This window comes from Stomoxys calcitrans, chromosome 2 (genome assembly GCF_963082655.1).
Source record: "Stomoxys calcitrans chromosome 2, idStoCalc2.1, whole genome shotgun sequence".
Classification (NCBI taxonomy): Eukaryota; Metazoa; Arthropoda; class Insecta; order Diptera; family Muscidae; genus Stomoxys; species Stomoxys calcitrans.
Genome location: NC_081553.1, coordinates 174,681,529 through 174,705,426, shown reverse-complemented (window position 1 = coordinate 174,705,426; position 23,898 = coordinate 174,681,529). Strand labels below are relative to the sequence as shown.

Below are 23,898 nucleotides of genomic sequence, written 5' to 3'. Positions count from 1 at the left end.
CTATGCGCAAAAATTTGTTAAAGTTGTGAAAACAATTTAATTTGGGGTTGCTTTCATTCAACAGACAACAAAAACAGCTGATTTCTTTATGTTTTGGTCAGAAGGAATAGAGCACCGCTCTGATCGAAAAAATAAATCTGAAAGTTGTACACATCGTGTAATACATAAGAAAAATTTAGCCGTTCTGAGGTGGCAAATTACTTAGGATTTTTATGAAATCGCATTTATGAACTCCGAGAAACATTTATTTAAAATTTAATTGACTTATTTGCATTAGAAATGGCGGGCTCTGACCTACTTTAACCAAATAAAAACCTCTCTTACAGTAATTTCTGCATTCACTCGCAAAACAATAATATTTTCAAATTAAATAAAAAAACTGTTCATAAAACAAAGAGAAGTTTTACTTGCAATAATTATTGTTCAATAATTTTTTAATAACTATTGTCCGCTACATTAGTAAATTTTTGTGAATACGGTTGTATTTAGCTGGATGGGCGTTTTATTTATCCGTACGCTAGCGCATCCGCTAGACTTGTAAATAAAACAGAGCAAATGTAGACAAGTGATTCCTGCAATTTGTTTGAACGATAAATCGCAATTGAAGAAAGCATTATAACAATTTTTGATTGCATGATGTCCTGCAATTAGCGTTTTTCAAGTCGCCAAAAGCTGACATCACTGGTGGCAAATAAAAAATGGCGTAATATTTGTGTTGCTTTCCATATCAGTGCAGGGAATTTGTTAAGAAATTTACGTGAAGTTTAACAGAAAATAGAAATAAATGCCCATAAATATACGAAGAAAGTGTTTTTCTAAAAGAATATAATGGAATACTATATAATGTGTCGGTATATTTTATATAAATGAAATATCGAACATACGTGACTGCTAATTAAAAACGAAAAAAAGAGTACTGCGTTGAAAAAAGAAGAGAAAAATCGGCACACACACAGAAAAGCGCACAAATTCTGTGCAAATGTATGAGTGTGACAGGGACGGACAGCGTTAAAAAAACGCACCACAACAAAACATAACGCGTAAACCCAAAGAAAAATTAACTAATTTGCATTTTGTATAAATATCACAACGACAGCAAAGCCGAAGGAAGCATAGATTTTCAAAAAAGAAGTTATAGCACCGCAGAATAAAGCCGGAAACGAATCCAGAGGAATATTTCGTGTGAACGGGCGACGTAAATCTTCGGAAAGCGCGAAGACATTCCAACAAAATTTGTTGGCAGCCGAAGAAGGCTGATGCTGCTGCAAATCACAAACACTTTTGTAAAGCAAAAATTTTCACAACAACACCAACAAGAAAAGCAGCGGCAATAGCCCCAAACACAGCTACACCTCAAAGCCGCAGCCCCAAGAGTAATATTGCCAATTTTTGTCCTAAAAACTTGCAATATAAGATCGTTTAACGTTTTCAATTATGTCCGGTGGTGGACAAGACTCCACTAACAGCAGTAATGGCGCTGCCACCAATGGCAATGGTAGTAATGGCGTCTCTTCATCAGCGGTAGCCACCACTCCCACTTCAACTGGGCAATCCCTGAATCAACGTTCGCGCGGCCGACCGGCTAAAAGGGCTACCTGTACATGGTGTGGCGAAAGTAAACAACCGCTGCAATATGTTTTGCCCACGCAAAATGGAAAGAAGGAATTTTGCTCGGAAACTTGTATTGCGGAATTTCGTAAAGCCTACAGCAAAGGTGCTTGTGCCCAATGTGACAATGTTATACGTGAAGGGGCACCCAATAAGGAATTCTGTTCACTGATGTGTATGAATAAACATCAGAAAAAGAACGGTTCGACAAGGTCACTCAACAATGGCACACGTGGAGGCGATACAACGGGTGGCAAAGCAATGGGTGGGGGTGGATCCTGTACACCCACTGGACCATTTCAATATGAAAGTTTTCATGTTTTCGATTGGGATGCTTATTTGGAAGTAAGTATAATTGTTATTTGTTATGTTAAACTGAATTTTATAGGACGCAACTCTCTTGGAATAATATGAGGTCTAGAAAAGTTTTTGCGTTTTAAAGGACGAAGATCATTAATTATTATTATTTTTTTAACTGAGAAAGAGTGGTTTTTCTATTAGGATTTGCGGTATGGGAATTTTTCTATAGAATCACTACGTAAAATCGGTTAGCTATAAAAAGGATGTAAGATAGGGGTCGTCGTGGTTAAATATTTTGAGATTTTGTTGTGCATTGTGTCATCATCCCTACTATGTTCTGTTAAATACCTAAATCAAGCAATACTACAAATTGAATAGGCTGCATTAGGATTTGGAGGTCTTGCTTCCTCATTGCCGCCACAAGTGGCATCCTGCTCCCCGAAATACTTGGCCAGAAGGCCTGTTCACCCCTGCAACCCTCTCACATTTGTAGCGCTTAATCTTTCACTCTGAATCATGAAGATACAATCTCACGTCTGTGACCCCATCCACGGCAACCCACATATTCGCATGTGTAAATAGCGATCGTCGTCAATATTCTCTAGGTGAGCAAAGTCGTTCCTATTCATGTGACCGATCGCCGCGTGAACTTGATGGCAATTGATTATTTAAAGGCGGATAACTCGCGTTACTATATTGACTATCATCGACACTTAGAATTTAGGCAAGAGCCGGGTTTACCTGGTCTACCACTAAGACTCTCGCCGATTATGCTACCGGCAAGCGAATTACCGACCTTATTTCTTTTTCTGAGTTTGTAGAAAATTGGAGTTGGGCGCAATCGCTACGCCATCATCTTTCACAAACAGTAGCCTTCCGCCGTCAATGTAGTACACAAAATTCCTTTTTATACTCACCACCGAAGGATGGGGGTACATTCATTTTGTCATAGAAATATCCATTTCAGATCCTATAAAGTATGTATTTTCTTGTTCGTCGTAAAAATCTAAGACGATCTAACCATGTTTGTCTATCGGTCTGTTGAAATCACGCTATACCTTGATATAGCCCCCATATATACCGATCTGCCGATATAAGGTCTTAGCCCCATTAAAGCTCCCTATGTAGGTCTTGGGCCCATACAAGGCGCATCTATTATTCTATTTGCAATCCCATGGCAGCCGGTTGTATGTACCGGATTGACCCGATGAACTCCTTCATCGGCAAGGGCTGCCGCCTCAGTGTACCACACACTGCTACTACAACAACAACAACATTATTCTATTTCGCTGGAATTTGGCACAGTTAGATGTGAAAAGCACATCAATATCTGGGTTCAATATGTCCCTGATATTTTCATATTTGTATAAAGCTGCCACATGGACCGATCTTCCGATTTAAGGTCTTGGGTCTATAAAAGGAGCATTTATTATCCGATTTCGCTGAAATTTAATACAATGGGTTAGGTTAGGAGCCTCGACATTAGTGCTTTATATAATTCAGATCGTTCTATATTTGGATATAGCTGTTCACTGGTTGGAACGTTGATGTCCGATCTGTATGGTGTTCATTGGTGTCGCGAGAATCTTAGCTGGGAGCATTCCGTTGCGTATAGTGGAATGCTCCAAACAGAGTAGCTGCAAAGGCAGTCGCTGTCAATCATAGGTATCGATCGAGTCTCAGTGGGAGGTCGGTCGGCACCGGGTCTTGCAAAAACACAGAGTCCCTATGATGCTTGGAATAACAAGGTGTGTTATTGGCGCCTTTAAATAACCAATGGCTACCCTGTTCCCGCGGCGATCGGTCATTTGGACAAGAACGAGCTATCTCACCTACAGTAGCTTAACGAGGATCGCTACCTTCACATGCAATATGGCTACAACGCCAACAACAACCAAATTTGGCACAGTTAGCTATATTAGGCCCTTAGACTTCCGCGTTCAATATGTCCGCCATCGGTCAAAATTTGGATGTAGCTGCCATATAGGGACGATCTCCCGATTTAAGGTGTTAGACCCATAAAAAGCGATTTATTATGGATCTCGCAAATTGGCTTAGTGACCTATGCTAGGATTTTCAACATTTGTACCATAGGGTTTAGATCGGTCTATATTTCAATATAACCGCCATAGATTAAGTTAGGGTTAGGTTAGGGTTTGTTGTTGTTGTAGTTGCAGCAGTTTATTGTGTTCTATCTGTCGTCCGCTTGATTCTGTTGAGTGTCAAGACTCAGGAACCCTGATGGGGTGCGTCCACGACTCACTTTGACAATTTTAAGTCCATTGTGATACCACAGTAGCGACAGACCAAGGCTTCTGGCGGGAATCGAACCCACGACCCTTGCACTAGTAATCTAAACACGCTACCAACTCGGCTACCGGGGCGCCCTATAGCCGCCATACTAAATGTTAAATTTCCCATGAACATTCCATTAAGGAAATGTAGATACTTCTCTCATATCAATGAGTGCAAACCGATTAAAATTTTAGCTCAATTATAAGGAGCCTCCTTTTTTATGCCGAGTGCGATCGGCGCGCCGCAGAGCTACACTACTTGGTAGAGAATCTTTAACATGGCAAGATACCTCATAAATGTAGCCAGCATTAGTAAGGGGATAACCACCGCTGAAAATTTTTCTGTTCATGCCGTGATTTGAACCCAGGCGTTCTGCGTCATTGGATGACATGCTAACCTTTGCGCCACGGTAGCCTCCATAAAGACCAATATTCTGTTTTACAAATTTGAATTGTATTCATTAGACTAGCCGACGGCCGTGCCGCGTTTGTTCCAAACCGATCCAAATTTCATGCTATGGGTTCATAAATGATGAATTTTTTACAGCATTATGGCGAAAGATGGTAAACATATATACCGGAGATGGTGGGTATCCAAAGTTTGGCCCGGCCGAACTTATGCCTGTTTACTCTACGGGGCTTCTTATCCCTGTTATTGTTGTTGTTGTAGTGCGTTACCATGGGATTCCTTCGTATCCCTAGTTCCACGGAGATATTTTGACGTTTCTCAAAAAGTGTGGCATTAATGGCCGTGCAGAAGGCGTTCGCCTGACCTATGGCACGGCATGAACTGGTTAAGACCTCCATGTTGTGCAATTTTAAAAACACATCATTAATGCTTGGAAGGGCTAGTGCCAACAGGACTTTTTCTACGCATCTGGAACTATAACTGTGCTCAGCGATAGCTTAAAGAATCGATGCTGAAATATCCAATTCCTCAGCATCACTAGAAATTTGGCAGCAGCCCCGGACGATCTGTATCTTTCAGATGACCTGTAACTTCGTTAAGGGGTATGAGTGGTTTCTTCTCACTCATCCACTTTAATCATGCTTATAAATTGACAGTTTAATAACCTGACATGTGTGACCAGATCAACCACTGCAGCGTCGCCAAAAGTGACTAATGCTCTATAAGATTGAATTGTTGTTGTTGTTGTTGTAGCAGTTTATTGTGTTCAATCTTGCGTCTGCTTGATTCTGTTGAGTGTCAAGACCCAGGAATTCTGCGACTAAGATGGGGTGCGTCCACAGGGTTCTGGGTCTGAGTCGAGTGGGTCTGGCCGGGCAGTTAAACAGATGACGTGTATCGTGCGGTCCCTGGTTACAATCGGGACATACATCTTGCACGTCGGCATCAATCCTAGCTCTGTGGGAATTGAGGCGGCTGCATCTGCCGGAACGTAATTGAGCCAGAACTACTCTGGTTTGCCGGGGGAGGTCGATTTCTTCGGGTGCAATGGGTGGCGGTCGTTCTCCAAGGACTACATTCACCCGGCAGCCATTTACCGCATCTGCTACCGTGTCTGCATGAATGATGTTTAGACCCGCTTGATATGCCGCTTGATCTAGAGGTTCTCTCTTGTAGCGCTGAACCTCACGCTCTAGATCGTGTAGATCTACCTTAAGGCTTCTGGGCGGTGGATATCTATCCACAAGGTTGAATTGTAATTGTTTTCACCGGCTCAGACAGCAGCTGCTTCACATGGTTCTCCCTTTTGCGCCCATCACTATCGCGGAGCTCAATAAATTGACGGTTTAATAAACTCGCACATCTTTTCAGATCACTCATTACTACGTCGTTAATGGTAAGTAGTTTGTTATCATTCTATAACCAAAGTTCAAGAGTTCTTAACAGTAGGCTAAGCTTCGTTGAAATTAGTGCTTCAGCTTCAGTGCTCTAATCCTATATTCCGCTTCTGTTCGTTGATCACCTCATTGATTTCACTTCAGTTTCCTGAATTTATGACCACAACGCTCGTCTGAAAGTTCCTCTGCGGCGCCGCCAACATAATTTTCAGCAGTGGTTTTCCCCTCCTAATGCTGGCGACATTTGTGAGGTACTATGCCATGCATTGAACCATGTACAAATTTCTACCTAAAGAGGTGTTGCACTGAGGTACGCCGTTCACCATCATTGAGTTTATACATTGAATCGGGAACAAATCTTAAGTTCAGCTGTTAGGTAAAAGGACTTAGCTTATCGCCAAAATGAAAATAAAATCCTAAATTAATATATTAGGGTACATATATAAAATCGCTTTTTGTTAATTTATATCAATACTCATTCTAATCAATAATGTATTTTTTGTCTTGTAGGAAACCGGCTCTGAAGCTGCTCCTCCCGAATGTTTTAAACAAGCTATTAATCCGCCAGTGAATGATTTTAAAATTGGTATGAAATTGGAGGCCCTTGATCCGCGTAATGTTACCTCAACGTGTATTGCCACAGTTGTTGGGGTACTGGGATCACGTTTGCGGCTGCGCCTAGATGGCAGTGACAGTCAAAATGATTTCTGGCGTTTGGTCGACTCGAATGAGATTCATGCCATTGGTCATTGTGAAAAGAACTTTGGCATGTTGCAACCACCACTTGGTTTTCGCATGAATGCCTCCAGCTGGCCCGGTTACCTCTGTAAAATATTAAATAATGCCATGGTAGCACCGGAAGAGATTTTCCAGCCCGAACCGGCTGATCCACCCGAAAATCTCTTCCGTGTGGGCCAAAAGCTCGAGGCGGTCGACAAAAAGAATCCACAACTGATTTGCTGTGCAACAGTTGATGCGATTAAAGACGACCAAATCCATGTGACATTCGATGGGTGGCGTGGAGCGTTCGACTATTGGTGCAGCTACAAATCTCGGGACATATTCCCAGTTGGTTGGTGCGCCCGTAGTTGTCATCCAATGCAACCGCCGGGTCATAAATCACGCATGGATTCCAGTTCGAGTAAACATCGTAGTCCACGCCAGCGTTATACTTTTATCCAAGAAACGGATGCCATGGTTCCGGCAACACCAGTGACGGCACATTTTCATACCAATTGTAAAGGTGGTCCGTTCATTAGTAGCTCCAAGCTACCATCGATGGTTACTGGACCCACACATCAAACACTGGCCAAATTATGTCTGCAAGAGGTATTGGCAGCCAGTGCAGACACCCAACAATTATCCAAGCTGTTATTTGCCTTGGAAGGTGATGTTCACATTGTTACAGCAGCAGGAAAAAATTTTACGGTAAGTTAAGGATATTGTAAAGGACATTTTAAAAATCTAATCAGATTTCCTCCATATATATTGAAAAGCAAGCCATAATGGACAATTGTTATTGGATATCTTCTGAAAATGTTAACATTTATTGGCGATAATTGTGGTGAATTTTACTTTAAGAACTAAAAGTTGTCAAATGGGTCCACACAAGCTCTGAATTCCGGGAATAGTTCTTGGAAACAAAACGGTTACAAAGTTAAGGGAATAGCTATAGGTTTCAGACCCTTTGGCATATAGAGTTTTAAGGCTTCTGTAAAGGCTAGGTTAGTTTGAAGAAGAGTGTGCTGTATATAATCCGCCCTATAGCACTATTGTTGTGCGCTCTTAACACCGAAACGAAAAGTAACCCCGGAAAAAATTTATGTAAGGAATTCCGTGCTGTTCACAAAAAAATTGTAAAATCCCAAACCATTCTCCATTTCATGCCGCAAAATTATTTCAAGTTGACATTGTACCCGCACCTAGATGACGTATACAAAAAGGCTGTTCTCACATCGCTTTTTATTACCAAAACATGTATTGAGGGTTTGTTTTAAATTAGGATTTCCTGGAATCCTCTCAGATCTTTACAAAAGGATTAGTGGACTTAGAGAAAAGAAGTTTCTGGGCTAGCGAAGGCATTGGTCCTGCCACGTTAAAGCATTGACGTAAAAGTTGTTTGACTTATTCTGTCTTCTCCTCTTATTCTCAAAAGAGGAGATCGGGCCCTATGCGGGGAGGGCTTTCGATACTTAGCACCTTCTTACGTTAGTCCACGACTCTTTGAGGATATCATATAATGGTTGATCCCGGCGTATATTTACAAGGCAAGATCTTTGAATATTTCTTCAGTCATCGCTTAACAAATGATAGTCTTATAAAAATATTCAACTGAAAAATGTCAGGCGCTTAATCGTACATCACTCATTGATAAAAGTTATTGGGAAAATTGCATTTGCTGTAGACCCAACACAGCCTCATGGTCGCTTATAGGGTTTGGAGATTTCTGCCGTAAAACCCCTTAGTGTAACCAATGCTTCAATCCCAGCTGGTATCCATGAACCCCAAACGTTTTAATAATCCATGGTTCTCCAAAGAACTTGGTTGATCGTGCCAATTTCAGTGCTGAACGCTCCAGGGAAGGTAGCCTTTGGTATTCTTCCCCCTTAAGCCCAGTACTGAGTTCGACTTTCCGCCCGAATAACTGTGATACTGAGTTTTATGGGCAAACAGCGACATGTCGTTGTGGCAATACACATTTCGCTTCAATTAATTGCTTATGAACTATAGTTGCTTTTGTTGTGTGTCGTTGTGAAGGTACAGGGTACCGCGGCAGTGTTGATCTCTAGATCAAGACCTGGTGTCTTTATGTTAGATGTGCGGCAACGAAGATTGCCCTTACATTGACGAAGTCGGAGATATGGGATTGCTCAACTATTCTTTTCTGCTGGAAGCTGACGGTGTGGCGTGTCGGCAGGCTATAGCGGCGCCACGAATTCCTTCCTTGTTGATGGGTCAAAAGTAATATTACCGAAAAGGGATATCTTATTTGGGGTACCTCGCCTTACCCTTGAGTTTCTGAAGCCACCAGAGACGATGTCAAGGCAGAAGCGACAGGCCGATTCGACTGCACAATATACGTGGACAATTAGGCGACGCTGAACGCTCCGGCGTAGTGCCATGATTAAGTCTTGCAAAGAGTTTCTTTGAACCATTGGTAAGGCTTCAGGTTCAGCTGGGTCCCATGTGGGGAGAAGGAGGCTGTCTACGAGCTAGGATCACTGTTAGCGCCAAGCAGGAAACCGTCTAAGGTGCTTTACAACGTAAGACCCTCCAATTCAACGTTTTGGCCGGTCAAAAAGGGGATAGTTTTTGCCAATGTGTCAGAGCTCGCATGTTGAACAATGATTAATTTTTTCTTGTTCGATTTTGGAATTTCTCGGACGACTTCGCGCAATCAAATTGTGATGTATCACTAAGAATTTACCGTCCTTCGTTGCTCAACGGAAACATGCGACCATTTGTTTCCAAGTGCTTCATCCATGAATAACTTTCTTTGGATTTGGCTCGACTTCTAAAGGCCCACACGGTCAATTGTTCTTTTATTTGGGCTTATACGCATAGATCCACGATGCGTCACCTATGACAATCTCATAATCGTATTTTGAAGCACCATCTTCGTATTTTTATACCCACTACCATAGGGTAGGGGGGGGTACCTAGTCATTCCGTTTTTAACATCTCGAAATATTGATGTGAGATCCTACATTCTGAGTCGATCTAGCCATGTTCGTACATCTGTCGAAATCACGAAAGATTTTGAACAAATAAAGATATCTGATTGAAATTTGGCACCGATACTTCTTATCGATATAGGTCGTTGGGGATTACAAATTGGTCATATCGGTTCAGATTTGGACATAGCCCTCATATAAACCAATCCCATGGCAGCCGGTTGTATGTACCGGATTGACAACAACATCCAGTTTTTTACTTCTTGAGCTCCTAGAGACCACATTTTTAGTCCGATTAGGCTGAATTAAGCCCAAGGACTTCTGTTCTGATTTCCAACATATGTGCCAAGTATGATCCCAATCTGTCTATGGTACAGCCCCCATATAAATCGACCGCCGGATTTGAAGCCTCAATTTTCTCCTCATAGGCCTGAAATTTGGCCCAAAGACTGTTGTTATGACTTTCAGCCTTTGTCCCAACCTAACCTATGTATGTTCTGAAGCGGTCTACATAATGATATTGGCCCCTTGAGCCCATAGAAGCCGCAATCAACTCCCGACTTGATTGTTGCAAAATAATTTAAATACGAACTGAGTTAGTAAAGGTAAATTTTTTGCGGAATCCATGGTGGTTTATACCCAAGATTCGTCCAGGTATCTTAGCACGTTTTTACTTGTTTCAACCTTACATCGCACTAAACGCCGCGACCCTTTTTTTTTGCAATCCCATGGCAACCGGTTGTACGTACCGGATTGACCCGATGCCACTACCCAGGTAATTCGAGGAGTAGACACAGAATTAAGGGTAAACACACGTTGCCGTATTTAGATTCCTTCCAAGCCTCTTGTCCTATTGGCATTTTGGACTACTTTAGAAACCTAAAGAGGCCGACTGGACGAAGCTCTCACCTAACAGAAAAAAATATCACGAAACTTTTTTCAATTAAAAATTTTATTGGAAATAAAAATGCTTTCAATTAAAACTTAATTGAATCAATCATTATACACCATTACTGTGGTACAGGGTATTATCACTTAGTGCGTTTGTTTGTAACACCCAGAAGGAAGAGATAGACCCATTGCTAATTATACCGTTCGACTCGGAATCACTTTCTGATTCGATTTGGCCATGTCTGTCTGTCGTCTGTCCATGGTAGTTTGTGTACAAAGTACAAGTCACATTTTTCATCCGATTGTCTTGAAATTTTGTACAGGATTGTTTTTTGGCCTAGAGACGAAGCTTATTGAAATTGGAAAAAACGGTTCAGATTTGGATATAGCTCAATGTATTGGGTTGCCCAAAAAGTAATTGCGGATTTTTCATTGAAAAATTTTTTCACAGCTTGTGACTCTGTAATTGCATTCTTTCTTATGTCAGTTATCAGCTGTAACTTTTAGCTTGCTTTAGAAAAAAAGTGTAAAAAAAGTATATTTGATTAAAGTTCATTCTAAGTTTTATTAAAAATGCATTTACTTTCTTTTAAAAAATCCGCAATTACTTTTTGGTCAACCCAATATATACTCAAATGATAGGTATTTAAGATTAGAAAACGTATCAGATATCGAATTGTCGAATCAAGTGTTTAGGGGACCACCCCAACCCCTAAATCGGACATATTTGCCGACCATGGGAATATGGGACTCAAAGGAAAGGTATTTGCGAGTAAAATACAATACGAATTTGATATTCAAATTTGGGACAAAGTATCTGGGGGTCCACTCCTTCCCCAAAACACCCCCCAAACAGGACTTATTTACTGACCATGGCAATATGGGGCTTAAATAAAAGGTATTTGAGTATAGAATAAGAATCTGATGTCCAGATGTGGGACCAAGTGTTTGAGGGCCGCCCCGAGAACATCCCCCAAAGACCATTGCAATATGGGGCTCAAATGAAAGGTCTTTGGAAGTAAAGCACGAATCCGATATCAATGTTCGGGAAAAGTGTCTATGGCGCCACTCCACCCCCATAATACTACCCAAATAGGAAGTATTTGCTGACCATTGCAATATGAGGCTCAAATAAGGTATTTTAGAGTAGAACACGAATCTGATATATGTTTTTAAAGCCAAGTCACTGAGTGGCCGCCCCATCCCCCAAAACACCTCCAAACCGGTCATGTTGGCCGACTATGGAAAAATGTAGCTCAAATGAAAGGTATTTTTGAGTAGAACATGAATCAGACATCAACATTCTGACGTTCCACCACCATAACAACCCCCAAGTTGGACATATTTGTTCACCAAGTCAATTTGGGTCTTCAAGAGAGTGGATCTCGATATTCATAGTTTTTAGGACCCATACCCCAAACCGGACATATTTGCCGGCTTTTTCAATAATTTAATATCTAATTTTGAGACCAACGGCAATATGGGGTTCAAATATATAATAACAGAGCAAGTTGCTGATATATTTTCGGGGCTTTGTGATTGGGGAACCATCCCACTCGCAAAAACACCCCTAAATCGGGCATATTTACTGACCATGTCAATGTGGGGCATAAATGAAAGGAATTGAGGGTAGAGCAAGAATTGATACCCACCTTCGGGACCAATTTTCGGGGAGTCTACCCCTTTCCCAAAATACCCCACAAACAGCAATTTTTACTGCGATCAATATGGGGCTTAAATAAAGGTATTTGGGAGTAGAATACGAATTTGATATCCAAATGTAGGACCATGGATTTAAGGCATCACCCCTTCCCCAAAACACCCCCCAAAGGATAAAAATTTTTCGATCATGCCAATATGTGGCTCAAATGAAAGGTATTTGAGATTAGAAAGCGAATTTGATAACCAATTTTGGGACCATGTGTTTGAGGGAAGCCTCATCCTGTAAATTCCCCTCATAACCAACGGCAATATGGGGTTTAAATAAATGGTATTTGCGAGAAGAGCACCATATTTTTTCAGGGCCAAGTGTCTGGGGGACCATCCAAACTACCAAAACACCTCTATATCGGACATCATCAGAATTTCGGGCTGAAATAAAGCCTTTTAAGAATGGAATGCACCTTACATCCAAACTTAAATTCATAGACCAATAAAGATCATATAGGATTCAGATAAAGGCACTTATTTTGTCAAACTGTTTGTCAAGCGATATAGTATTTTCGTGGCATAGTATTTCCCTACAAGCTTTTTAATTGTCGAAAATAAATATTCCAAGGAAAATTTTGTTCCATATAATGTAAAAGAAGGCGCAGCGGAGCGGGCCCGTTCCAGCTAGTCTTTAAATAACATACAACTGAGCGACAACTCTTTGTAGAAAAATTGTACAAGATTGAAGACCTCACAAATGTCGCCAAGATTCAATCCTAGGCATTTAGCGCTACAGGCGGACATGCTAACCTGTACACCACGCGGTCTTCCCACCTGCCCATTATAATAACAGCCAAGATAGTTAATGTCATGCAAATAAAAAAGCGTATCTCCAGAGTAAACCGCCAATACCCCGACTAGCCTGCTTGATTATATTTTTTTTCTCTGGTTGCCCATTATATTTTTTTCGCAATCAAAGTAGATTTTGTCCAGAGCAGTGTTTTAATTTTATTTTTCTAGCCTTAACCAACGAAAGAAAGAACCTCTCTATTGACTTACACTCTCTCATCGCTCAGTAATTGCAAATTTATTCAATGAAATCATTTCATCTTTAGGTTAAAATACCATCACCGCATCGTATGAGAGATGACGATAGTTTGGCACAATTTATAGAAACTCTATGTACAACATGCAGGGCATGTCCAAATCTTATCTCACTATCGCCTGATACAGAGGATTGTGATAAATGTGCAAATGCAAAGAAAAGACCCTTGTCACAAGCGTCGAATGCCACTGGTGGAGGGGGCTCCGAATGCTCATCACCAGCTATACCAGAGAAACGGTGTAAAACTCCTAGCAGCAGTGAAAAGGTCAGCATCAAACAAGAGGTGGCAACATCGACGACCACTGCAAACATGCAAGTGGACAGTGGCACTAGTAGCAACAGCAGCAGCAGCAGCAGCAGTACAACGATGGCCACTTCGACAACAACTACAACAGCACACTTTAATGAAAGCAAAATGAAGGAGCATTCAACTACACCAACATCTTCTACAAATAAAAATCAATCCCCCCACACGAATGTGAACATCAGCAGTAGTAGTAGCAACAATGGCAACGGAAACAGCAATAATAACAACAACAACAATAATAATAATAGCAACAATTATAGTGAGACCACAACTACAAATGGCAATAGCGTCCTACCCAATAATGTCCACATAAAACTTGAACCAACAGCTCCAATTGTTTCTGCACCCAGTACAAATGGCATGCAGGTGAGTGTACAAGTACAACTTTTGTTTGTTTTTGTAAGCACGTGCCATAACAAATCATTACTGAATGCATTGTCCCTGTTTTGTTTTACAGAATTCAACCTCTGCACAAGCTTTAAGACAAATACGCATACACCACTTAAGTGGTGGCAACACAAACAATACTGTGGCGGCGGTGGCGGCATCCTCCTCATCCAGTCCATCATTGGCTTCGGCAACGGCTTCATCGACCATAGCTCATCATGAGGAGACTCACAAACAACATTCCCTTAGTAATTCGAATTTCAAGTACTTAGCGCCATTGGTGGCCGAGGTACATCCTGAACAATCCAATTTGGTGGCGGCAGCTTCTGCTGCTGCTGCCTCATCCACCTACAAATCTCCTTCCACACTATCATCTAGTGCTTCGTTACCTACATCCGTTTCCACGCCATTCTGCGCCTCACAATCAACATCGTCGACGGTGGCATCAGCCACGGCTGTAATACCATCCACGTGTGCGTATGGTGGCACCGTCACAGTGCCAGTGCACCATAGCCAACATAATGTGAATGGAACAGCGGGTGCTGCGCTACCTCCCTTGCGTGCCCAACCGGGTGATTGGTCAATTGAAGAAGTAATACAATTTATAGAGAGTAATGATAGTTCATTAGCTGTACACGGTGATCTCTTCAGGAAACACGTAAGTTTTTTTTTATTTTTTCATTAATTCATTATTAGAAAAGCCCCTGCGCCTATTTGGCATTTCTGAGGCAATTGGCAACAGTTACAATTCAGTATTGTAATTAAGACCGCTTATGTCGCTAACGTCTGGGTTGATTACTGACGAGAACGCACGGTACGGGATTGCTGTGGCCACCACCCAGACTGGAACGTTGAGGTCCGATCTATGAGGCGCGCGGGCGCGCCCACAGGTTGCGATTCCACCACTTCTTTGATTGCAAGGATCTCTTTAGAGTACACCCCAAAGCCCACCTGGTCGTTTAGTTTGGAACCATCTGTATAGAAGTCTATGTAACTTCTGTTACCAGGGTTATCGTAGTTCCAATCGGTTCTATCAATAGTGACACAGTCATTTTTATCAAAAAGCGGCTCAGGTAGGGTGTAGTCCACACTGCCTAGAACATCAAGGATAACACAGTGTCTGTAGCCGCCACATGATCAATGAGAAAGCTCCCGTAACTTCATTGCATTGGTCGCTGCAATTAGAGTAGCCACAATGTCCAGAGGCATAAGATGTAGCATTCAGTGCATCAGATGGTGTCGTCCTCAGTGCGAATGCGATGCGCAAACAAGCCATCCTTTGAATCCGGTTAAGTATTGAGCAGTAGGTGGATTTTTGAAGCGCCAACTGCAGTATATAACCAATGCATGACACGCGGTCTTAATCTCCAACTTTTGCCAATGGCCCTCTTGCAGGTGTATAGGGCAAGAGTGGCCTTTCTTGCCCTTTCCAAAATGTTGGATTTGAAGTTCAATTTCCTGTCCCGCAAAACACCCAGGTATTTTGCGCTTTCTATAAATGAAACATACCTCTCCACCCAAGGAGACAGGTTCCACTTTAGGCAACTTGTATCGCCTGCTGAAAAAAACTACTTCTGGCTTGCACGGATTTATACCCAGAACACTTTCGGTAGCCCCCTTCGCTATTGCATGTAGAGCTTCCTGAAGTATATCTCTTAGAGTGCTGGGAAACTTTTCCCTAACCGCAATTGCCACATTATCAGCATACGCGACCACTTTTACGCCTTTTTCTTCCAGAGACAATAATATATTGTTAATGACTATTTTCCAAAGTAGGAGGAGTTCCTCTGCTAACCCATGTTTTTAGATCCACAGATCCCAAGCCTGCCGTAATGAATCTTTTAGTAAGTAAGTTATCAATAAACTTTCTTACAGTAAAGTTGATGCCTAGAAACTCCAACTCCTTCATAATTGACGTCGGTTTGACATTAAGAAAGCACCTTCAATGTCAAGAAATGCTACCATTGTATATTCCTTGACAGCGAGAGAACCCTCTATGGAGCCGACTAGGTGGCGAAGGGCTGTTTCAGTGGATTTGCCTTTACTATATGCATGCTGTTGCCACGACAGGCGATCTCCAGGGATCTTTGCTCTAAGATATGTTTCTATCAACCTTTCAAGAGTCTTCAGCATAAAGGATGACAGACTAATAGGACGAAAATCTTCGCCTTCGTGTGGTAGGGTTTTCCTGCTTTCGGAATGAAAATGACCTTCGTGTCCCTCCATCCCACAGGTATATGTGACATGCTGATACAAACAGAGTATATATCCCTAAGTCAGGGAACCAGTCTATCAGACACAGTTTGTAATTCAACCGGTGATACATCATCAGGGTCTGGTGACTTAAAGGAGTCGAAACGGATTTTCGGCTCAAACACAATTTCCCTAATAGCCTCCGACGAATGCATATCAATGACAACCTCTTCTGGAGCCACGTTGTCCGTTGGAAAATTTCCCGGGAAATGTGTATCAACGAGTAGTTCTAGTGTTTCCTCACTAGACTTTGTCCATACATTCTCTGACTTCTGAATATACCCCACCGTAATAGGACTCGAGGACAGAATCTTCCTTAACCTAGAGGCCTCAGATGTATCCTCCACGGAGCTGCAGAATTCTACCCAGGATTTGTTCTGAGCCCTTCTAAGCTCGTCCTTATATTTTCTAAGCTCATCCTTATAAATGTCCCAGTCGTGTGGTGCTCTTGTGGCTTTTGCTCTGTTGAAGAGTTTTCTGCAGTCCTTCCTTAGACCAACCAGCTCTGGTGTCCACCATGGCGGTCGCTGTTTGCCCCTTGGCTTGGTACTAGGGCATGCTGACACAAGCGAGTCATTCAGGGCCTTTGTGATCCGCTTAACCACTAAGTCTATATCCTCCGTAGTTTGTATACAGATCTTAGTGGGGAATATTTTGAAAAACCATAAAGAGATTTTCGATGATTAATATTTATTTTTGTCCTTTAATCCCGAAATATAAAATTTCATCAAAATCGGACAATGGAATCGGTCGATTCCCAACGCACGATCACAAACGCACGGCATTTGAAGTCTTCTAACCAAAGACGATGTGTGTTGCTATCTTTGGCTCTCCTTTTCCATTTGCAATTTCCGATCATTGAGCTCGTCTCGAAAGAAAAACGAACAGAAAATTTTAAGTTTGGAATTCCGTGCTACTTATGAAATGCTTAATTTTTTCCAATACCACTCCCCTAAGTTGGTTTATGTCTGTTATTGTGTCTCCACCTAAGTGCCGGTATCTGTTAGACGTGAAAGGCGGGCAATGACAAAGAAAATGCTCCAACGTCTCATCATCTTCCCCGCATGCCCTACACATGCTATCACTTGCCGCACCGATTTTACATAAGTGAGCTGGTAGTCCTATGTGTCCCGTAGCTATATTTACTTCCTTCTTACTTCCTTTCAGTAATAGCCTCGTCTTCTCACGATCTGGATCCCGCCATAGGATTTTCGACGTCCTACCGACCGTTTCCCTGTTCCACAATGTTGCAGGCACATTCGTCGTCCACTCCCTTAACTCGGACTGCGTCGACCCGAAAGGCTTCGGGTAACCAAGTTTATTGACGGCAGTCCTCTGGCCTTCACCGCCAAATCGTCCGCGCTTTCTCCGTTATGACCCAACACCCAAATGATGCGGATTTTGCCATCCTCCGAGAAGGGGTTAATCTCCTTCTTACACTGCAAGACTGTTCGTGATCTTACCTTACCGTCCTGGTTGTTTTTGCCCTTATGGCAGTCTACAGTCGGTAAAGGTTTTCACACTCGACGTCCTCGCGTTAGCACCACACCACTTCACGCATTCCGTGATCGCCCGGATCTCCGCCTGCAGGACCGTATTATGGTCAGGCAATCTAAAACAGATCTCAGTCCTTGGGTAAACCCCCAGACCCGCTCTGTCCTCTAGCTTTGATTCATCCGTGTAACATGATCTTCCAGATGCCAATACTAGGGTTCCGTCAATCCAATGTTGTACCGCTGGCAGCAGTGCCTCGCACTCGACTCCAAGGTTCATCTCAGGTATCCGATCGGAAACCTCTTCCCTTCCTTCCAGGTTTCCTATCGTCGCCTCGATTATACCGCGATGGTATGAGCTGCGAGCTGGTCTCATCCTCAATCCATTCTCCCATCGCCTTTAGTCTCATAGACGCAGTGGCCGCCTCACAATTAATCTGTATTTCAATGGGTCGGATATCTAGAATAGTCTCCAGTGCCCTAGAGGGCGTGGTCCTCATCGCTCCGCCTATGCCAAGATAACATGTTCTCTGAACCTGTTGTATGGTTCTTATGTTGCACTTTTCCTGCTTAGCAGTCCATCAAACTACCGAGGCGTAACTAATTATTGGTCGAATCACGCTCCTGTAGAGCCAGTGGACTATCCTCGGATTCAGGCCCCATTTCTAGCCTACGGCCCGTCTACTTAGTGCCCAACTTCTGTGAGCCTTCTCAGTACGCTCTGTTGACTAAGCCACGGCAATTGAGTGCGTCGATGTCACACAACAAATTCCAATGGCCATAACGTTCCCGAGTCGATCTGCATATATATGTATATTCAAGATCGTCATGACATTTTAAGTCGATCTAGCCGCCCGTCTGTCTGTCGATAGCACACTAACTTTCGAAGGAGTAAAGCTAGGCGCTTGAAATTATGCACAAATACTTATTATTAGTGTAGGTCGGTTGAGATTATAAATGGGCCAGATCGATCCATGTTTTGATATAACTGTCATGTGAACCGATCTTGGATCTTGACTTCTTGAGCCACTAGAGGACGCAATTCTTATTCGATTTTGCTGAAATTTTGCATGAAGTCTTTTGTTATGTCTTCCAGCTACTGTGCTAAGTATGTCTTAAATCGTTCTATAACCTGACAAGCTGCCATATAAACCGGTTTGGGGATCTTGACACCTCGAGCCTCTAGAGATCGCAATTATTGGTTGCCCAAAAAGTAATTGCGGATTTTTTAAAAGAGTAAATGCATTTTTAATAAAACTTAGAATGAACTTTAATCAAATATATAATTTGCCATTTTGTTCGATAACCTTTTGCCATCTTCCTGGCAAATTTAGTATTCCACGCTCATAGAACTTCTGGCCTTTATCTGCAAAAAACTGAACCAAGTGCGATTTTATAGCCTCATCATTGCCGAAAGTTTTACCATTTAAGGAGTTCTGCAAAGATCGAAATAAATGGTAGTCTGATGGTGCAAGGTCAGGGCTATATGGTGGATGCATCAAAAGTTCCCAGTCAAGCTCACTCAGTTTTTGGCGAGTGACCAAAGATTTGTGCGGTCTAGCGTTGTCCTGGTGGAATATGACACCTTTACGATTGACCAATTCTGGTCGCTTCTCCTTGATGGCTGTATTCAATTTGTCCAATTGTTGACAGTAAACATCCGAATTAATCGTTTGGTTCCTTGGAAGCAGCTCAAAACCACACCCTTCCAATCCCACCAAACAGACAGCATAACCTTCTTTTGGTGGATATCAGCCTTTGAAGTGGTTTGAGCTGGTTCACCATGCTTGGACCATGATCGTTTTCGACTAACGTTGTTGTAAACAATCCATATTTCATCTCCAGTTATGATTCGTTTTAAAAACGGATCGAATTCATTGCGTTTAAGGTGCATATCACAAGCGTTAATTCGGTTTGTGAAATGAATTTCTTTCAATACATGTGGTACCCAAATATCAAGCTTTTTCACCAGTCCAAGACTTTTCATGTGATAATGAACGGTTGATTTTGGTATATTTAACTTCTCTCCTATCTCACGCTCAGCTACATGACGATCACATTCGATTAATGCTTTGATTTGATCATCATCAACTTCATTTGGCCGACCTGAACGTGGCTCATCTTTAAATGAAAAATCTCCAGAACGGAATTTGCGAAACCAATTTTGACACTGTCTTCCTTTTAAGGCTTTATCACCATACACATCTCGTAACATTTTAGCAACCTGCTCCGCGTTTTTTCCTTTACGGAAATAATAAAGTAAAATATGACGAAAATGCTCCTTGTGGGCTCCATATTAAAATTGACGCCAAACAAACAAATGTAAACAAAATTTCGCGCACTTTTTTCTAAAGCAAGCTAAAAGTAACAGCTGATAACTGACAGAAGAAAGAATGCAATTACAGAGTCACAAGCCGTTGAAAAAATTTGTCAACGCCGACTATATGAAAAATCCGCAATTACTTTTTGGGCAACCCATATTATCCGATTTGGCTAAAATCTGTTCATAACCTGATTAAGCTTCCATATAAACCGATCTCCCAAATATACTACTTAATCCTCTGAAATTTCGCATGAAGTGTTTTGTTTTTTTGACTTTCAACTACTGTGCTAAGTATTGTAATCTGACAAGCTGCGATTTAAACCGACCTGGATCTTGACGTCTGGAGCCTCGAGAGAGCGCAATTATTATCCGATTTAGTTTAAATCGGTTCATAACCTGATATAGCTTCCATATAAACCGATCTCCCGAATATACTACTTAATCCTCCAGAGGGCGCAATTCTTATACGATTTTGTTGAAATTTTGCATGAAGTGTTTTGTTATGACTTTTAACTACTGTACAACGTATGTTTCAAATCGGTCTATAACCTGACCAGCTGCCATATAAACCGATCTGGGGATCTTGACTTCTGGAGCCTCTAGAGAACGCAACTATTATCCGATTTTGCTGAAATTTTGCGTGGTGTTTTGTTTTTTGACTTCCAACTACTGTGCTAAGTATGTGTTTAATCAGTCTGTAACCTGACAAGCTGCGATTTAAACCGACCTGGATCTTGACTTCTGGAGCCTCGAGATAGCGCAATTATTAACCAATTTGGCTGAAATGTTGCATTAAGTGTTTTGTTTTACCTCGCAACAACTTGCCAATTATGGTCTAAATCGGTTCATAACCTGATATAGCTTCCATATAAACCGATCTCCCGTTTATACTACTTAATCCTCTAGAGGGCGCAATTCTTCTCCGATTTGTCTGAAATTTCATAAAAATTTTACAACAATGGTTTAAATCGGTCCATAACCTGATATAGCTGTCATATAAACCGATCTAGGGACTTCTTGAGCTTCTAGAGGGCGCAATTCCTATCCGATTTTGCAGAAATTTTGCAAGACATATTTTATTCTTACTTTCAACAACTGTGTCAAATAATGTTCAGCTCGGTTCATAACCTGCTATAGATGCCATATAAACCGATCTGGGATCTTAACTTCTTGAGCCTCTAGAGGTCGCAATTATTATCCGATTTGCTTGAAAATTGGACGACGGATGCTCTCATGACCATCAACATACGTGTTTATTATGGTCTGAATCGGTCTATAGCCTAATACGGCTCTCATATAAAACGATCTCGCGATTTTACTTCTTCTTGAGTGCCTAAAGGGCACAAAATTTACCCAAAGTCTCAAAATCAAGTATGCCCCGAATCGATCCATAATTTGATATAGATTAAAAGCATAGCAATTCTTATCCATTTTCCTTTGTTTGCCTAAAGAGAGATACCGGACAAAGAACTCCACCAATTCGATCCATGGGGAGGGTATATAAGATTCGGCCTGGCCGAACTTAGCACTCTTTTACTTGTTTAACTTAAATATTTTATTCGTTTTACTCTCTTTTTCTTTGCAGGAAATTGATGGCAAAGCCTTGTTATTGTTAACCTCAGAAATGATGATGAAGTACATGGGTCTGAAGCTTGGACCAGCCTTAAAAATTTGCAATTTAGTTAATAAAGTAAATGGGCGTCGCAACATGTCCCTGTAAATACTATAACATCATGCTGCAGCCATATGACCCTTTTTCCAAAACAACAACAACAACAACTGTCACCTGACCAAAAACCTCCACCATCATATACCCTCATAAAATCATATAACGCGTACAACGTACTACATACGAACATATTTAGAACTACCTTAACCAAAAACACCAAAACAAATATTCCCAAACAATCAAACTCCTCGTACACTTGCAAAAAAACAAAAAAAAAACACAAATAACCGAAGATGCAAAAGTTAAAGTATAACTTGAAACAAACGAAGAAGACAACAATTAAAGGCCACCAGTATAGGTGTCACCCCACAGTACAGGCATATATATAATCAATAAATTATATAGAAACAATAACACAAAACCCCGATCAAAACCGAAGCTCTTGATAGAAATCAAACATTAACACAAAATAAAATTGCTTTTGATTTTTGCACAACACATAGTTTTCGAAAAAAAAATCTTGCGAAACAATAATAAAACAGATTTACAATATTTGCATATAATACAAAAATCCCCCCCTTACACACAATACAAGATATATATACAATTTTTGTTACACAGAATAATGTGTATAATTTTATTTTTTTTTTAACAAATTGGCTTGGTTTTAAATATGTTAAAACAAAATCATTCATACATGCATTCATAAATGTTTTATTTAATTATTATTATTATTATTGGTGTATCACATACACACAGACTCTCAACACTAGCATCATATCCTTAAAAAGGTAGCAAACGAAGTGATTCAAAGAGAGGAGGCGGTGCGGTGTAATAACATTTATTTTATAATCGTTGTTATATTTTATTTTTTTTTTTTTTGTAATAGAACTGAATCTTTAGTTGTACCTAGAAACCCCCCTACCTAAACTAACCATCTACCCCATTCTTAGTTTTTCAATGAAAACATTTACATTTATTTGATTGTATTATTTTGATTTGTATTAATTTTAATGCATTTTTTTGGTTTTTTTTTAATCAGCAAATGTCAAACATATGCAGTGAAAAAGAAAAATTTTATGTGAAAAACAAAACTCTCACACAAACAAAAATACACACAAATGCAAAATTTCCTCAAATTTTTACTTAAATTTAAGTTCAATTTTAGCGAAAACAAGCCCCGAAAACTGTTGCCACTACTTCTACTCTTATACATGTGTACATTAAATATACTTTTGGTATTAAAAAACAAAAAACAAATCTGTATTCTATTCAAAAAAAAAAAAAAACAAAACAAAATTATATTATTTAATAATTTATGTTAAAATTATTTGTTCCAAACAAGTGGCATTCAGTTTTCATCTAGGAACGCACTTTTCCGTACGTTTGTATCATTTTTAAGTACGTACTAAATATAAAACAAATGTAATTTAGTTTAGTTTTAATGTTAACGAGAGAAAAAAAAGAACACAAGAAAGAAGCGAAATAAATAAAACAAAAAAACATATTCCATAATAGAAACAAAAACAAATAAACATGTATATAAATTCTAATATAAAAACAAATATCCCTAATCTCAAGATCCTGTAAACGATATGAGTTATTAAATCGAAATTCATGTCTAAAAAAAAGTTTTGCTTTTTTTCATCTTTGATTGGAAGTTTTGAGTTTTTTTTTAACTCAGGTGTAAATTACTGTATAAATATACACTATATACAATATTTAATAGGTAAGCTAGCACAGCATTCCGTTTATAAGGTCAAAAGCTTCAAATCAGAGTCTAAACGGAGTATCGCACAGCGGTACTACTTAAGTCTCTATCACAATACATGCATCATTTACTTTTTATGCATCACTGGTATTTCATTATCAGCCCTATTGTGAATAACAATTCCCTGTGAGTTTATTCCCTATTCCCTTTTCCCCTATTCTGAATAACAATTTACTGTGAGTTTTTTCCCTAATCCCTTTTGCCTTATTCTAAACAAACTTCGAAAAAGGGAAATATCTCCCAGGGAAAAAAGTAGCTATTCTGAATCGATATAAAAGGGAGAATGAGACGATAAACTTGGGAAAAATTCCCCAAAACAAATGAAAGGGAGTTAGGTTAAAAAATTTTTAATTTTTGTTGTTTTTAT

At 40.6% G+C, this 23,898-nt stretch overlaps 1 protein-coding gene across 1 annotated transcript; it reads left to right on the top strand.

The window, feature by feature from the left end:
- Window positions 1-701: 701 nt before the first annotated feature.
- Window positions 702-23,295, top strand: LOC106093697 (polycomb protein Scm). The gene is made up of 5 exons (XM_059362616.1): window positions 702-1,953; window positions 6,519-7,436; window positions 13,339-14,001; window positions 14,093-14,680; window positions 21,677-23,295. The coding sequence occupies exons 1-5, from the start codon at window positions 1,435-1,437 to the stop codon at window positions 21,809-21,811; spliced, it is 2,823 nt and encodes a 940-aa protein (XP_059218599.1). The 5' UTR covers window positions 702-1,434; the 3' UTR covers window positions 21,812-23,295.
- Window positions 23,296-23,898: the final 603 nt, after the last annotated feature.

Coding starts and splice junctions, on each gene's coding strand:
- LOC106093697 (XM_059362616.1), top strand. CDS start 1,435: ATGTCCGGTGGTGGACAAGACTCCACTAACAGCAGTAATGGCGCTGCC. Junction 1,954..6,518: donor ATTGGGATGCTTATTTGGAA/GTAAGTATAATT, acceptor TTTGTCTTGTAG/GAAACCGGCTCTGAAGCTGC. Junction 14,002..14,092: donor CCAGTACAAATGGCATGCAG/GTGAGTGTACAA, acceptor TTTGTTTTACAG/AATTCAACCTCTGCACAAGC.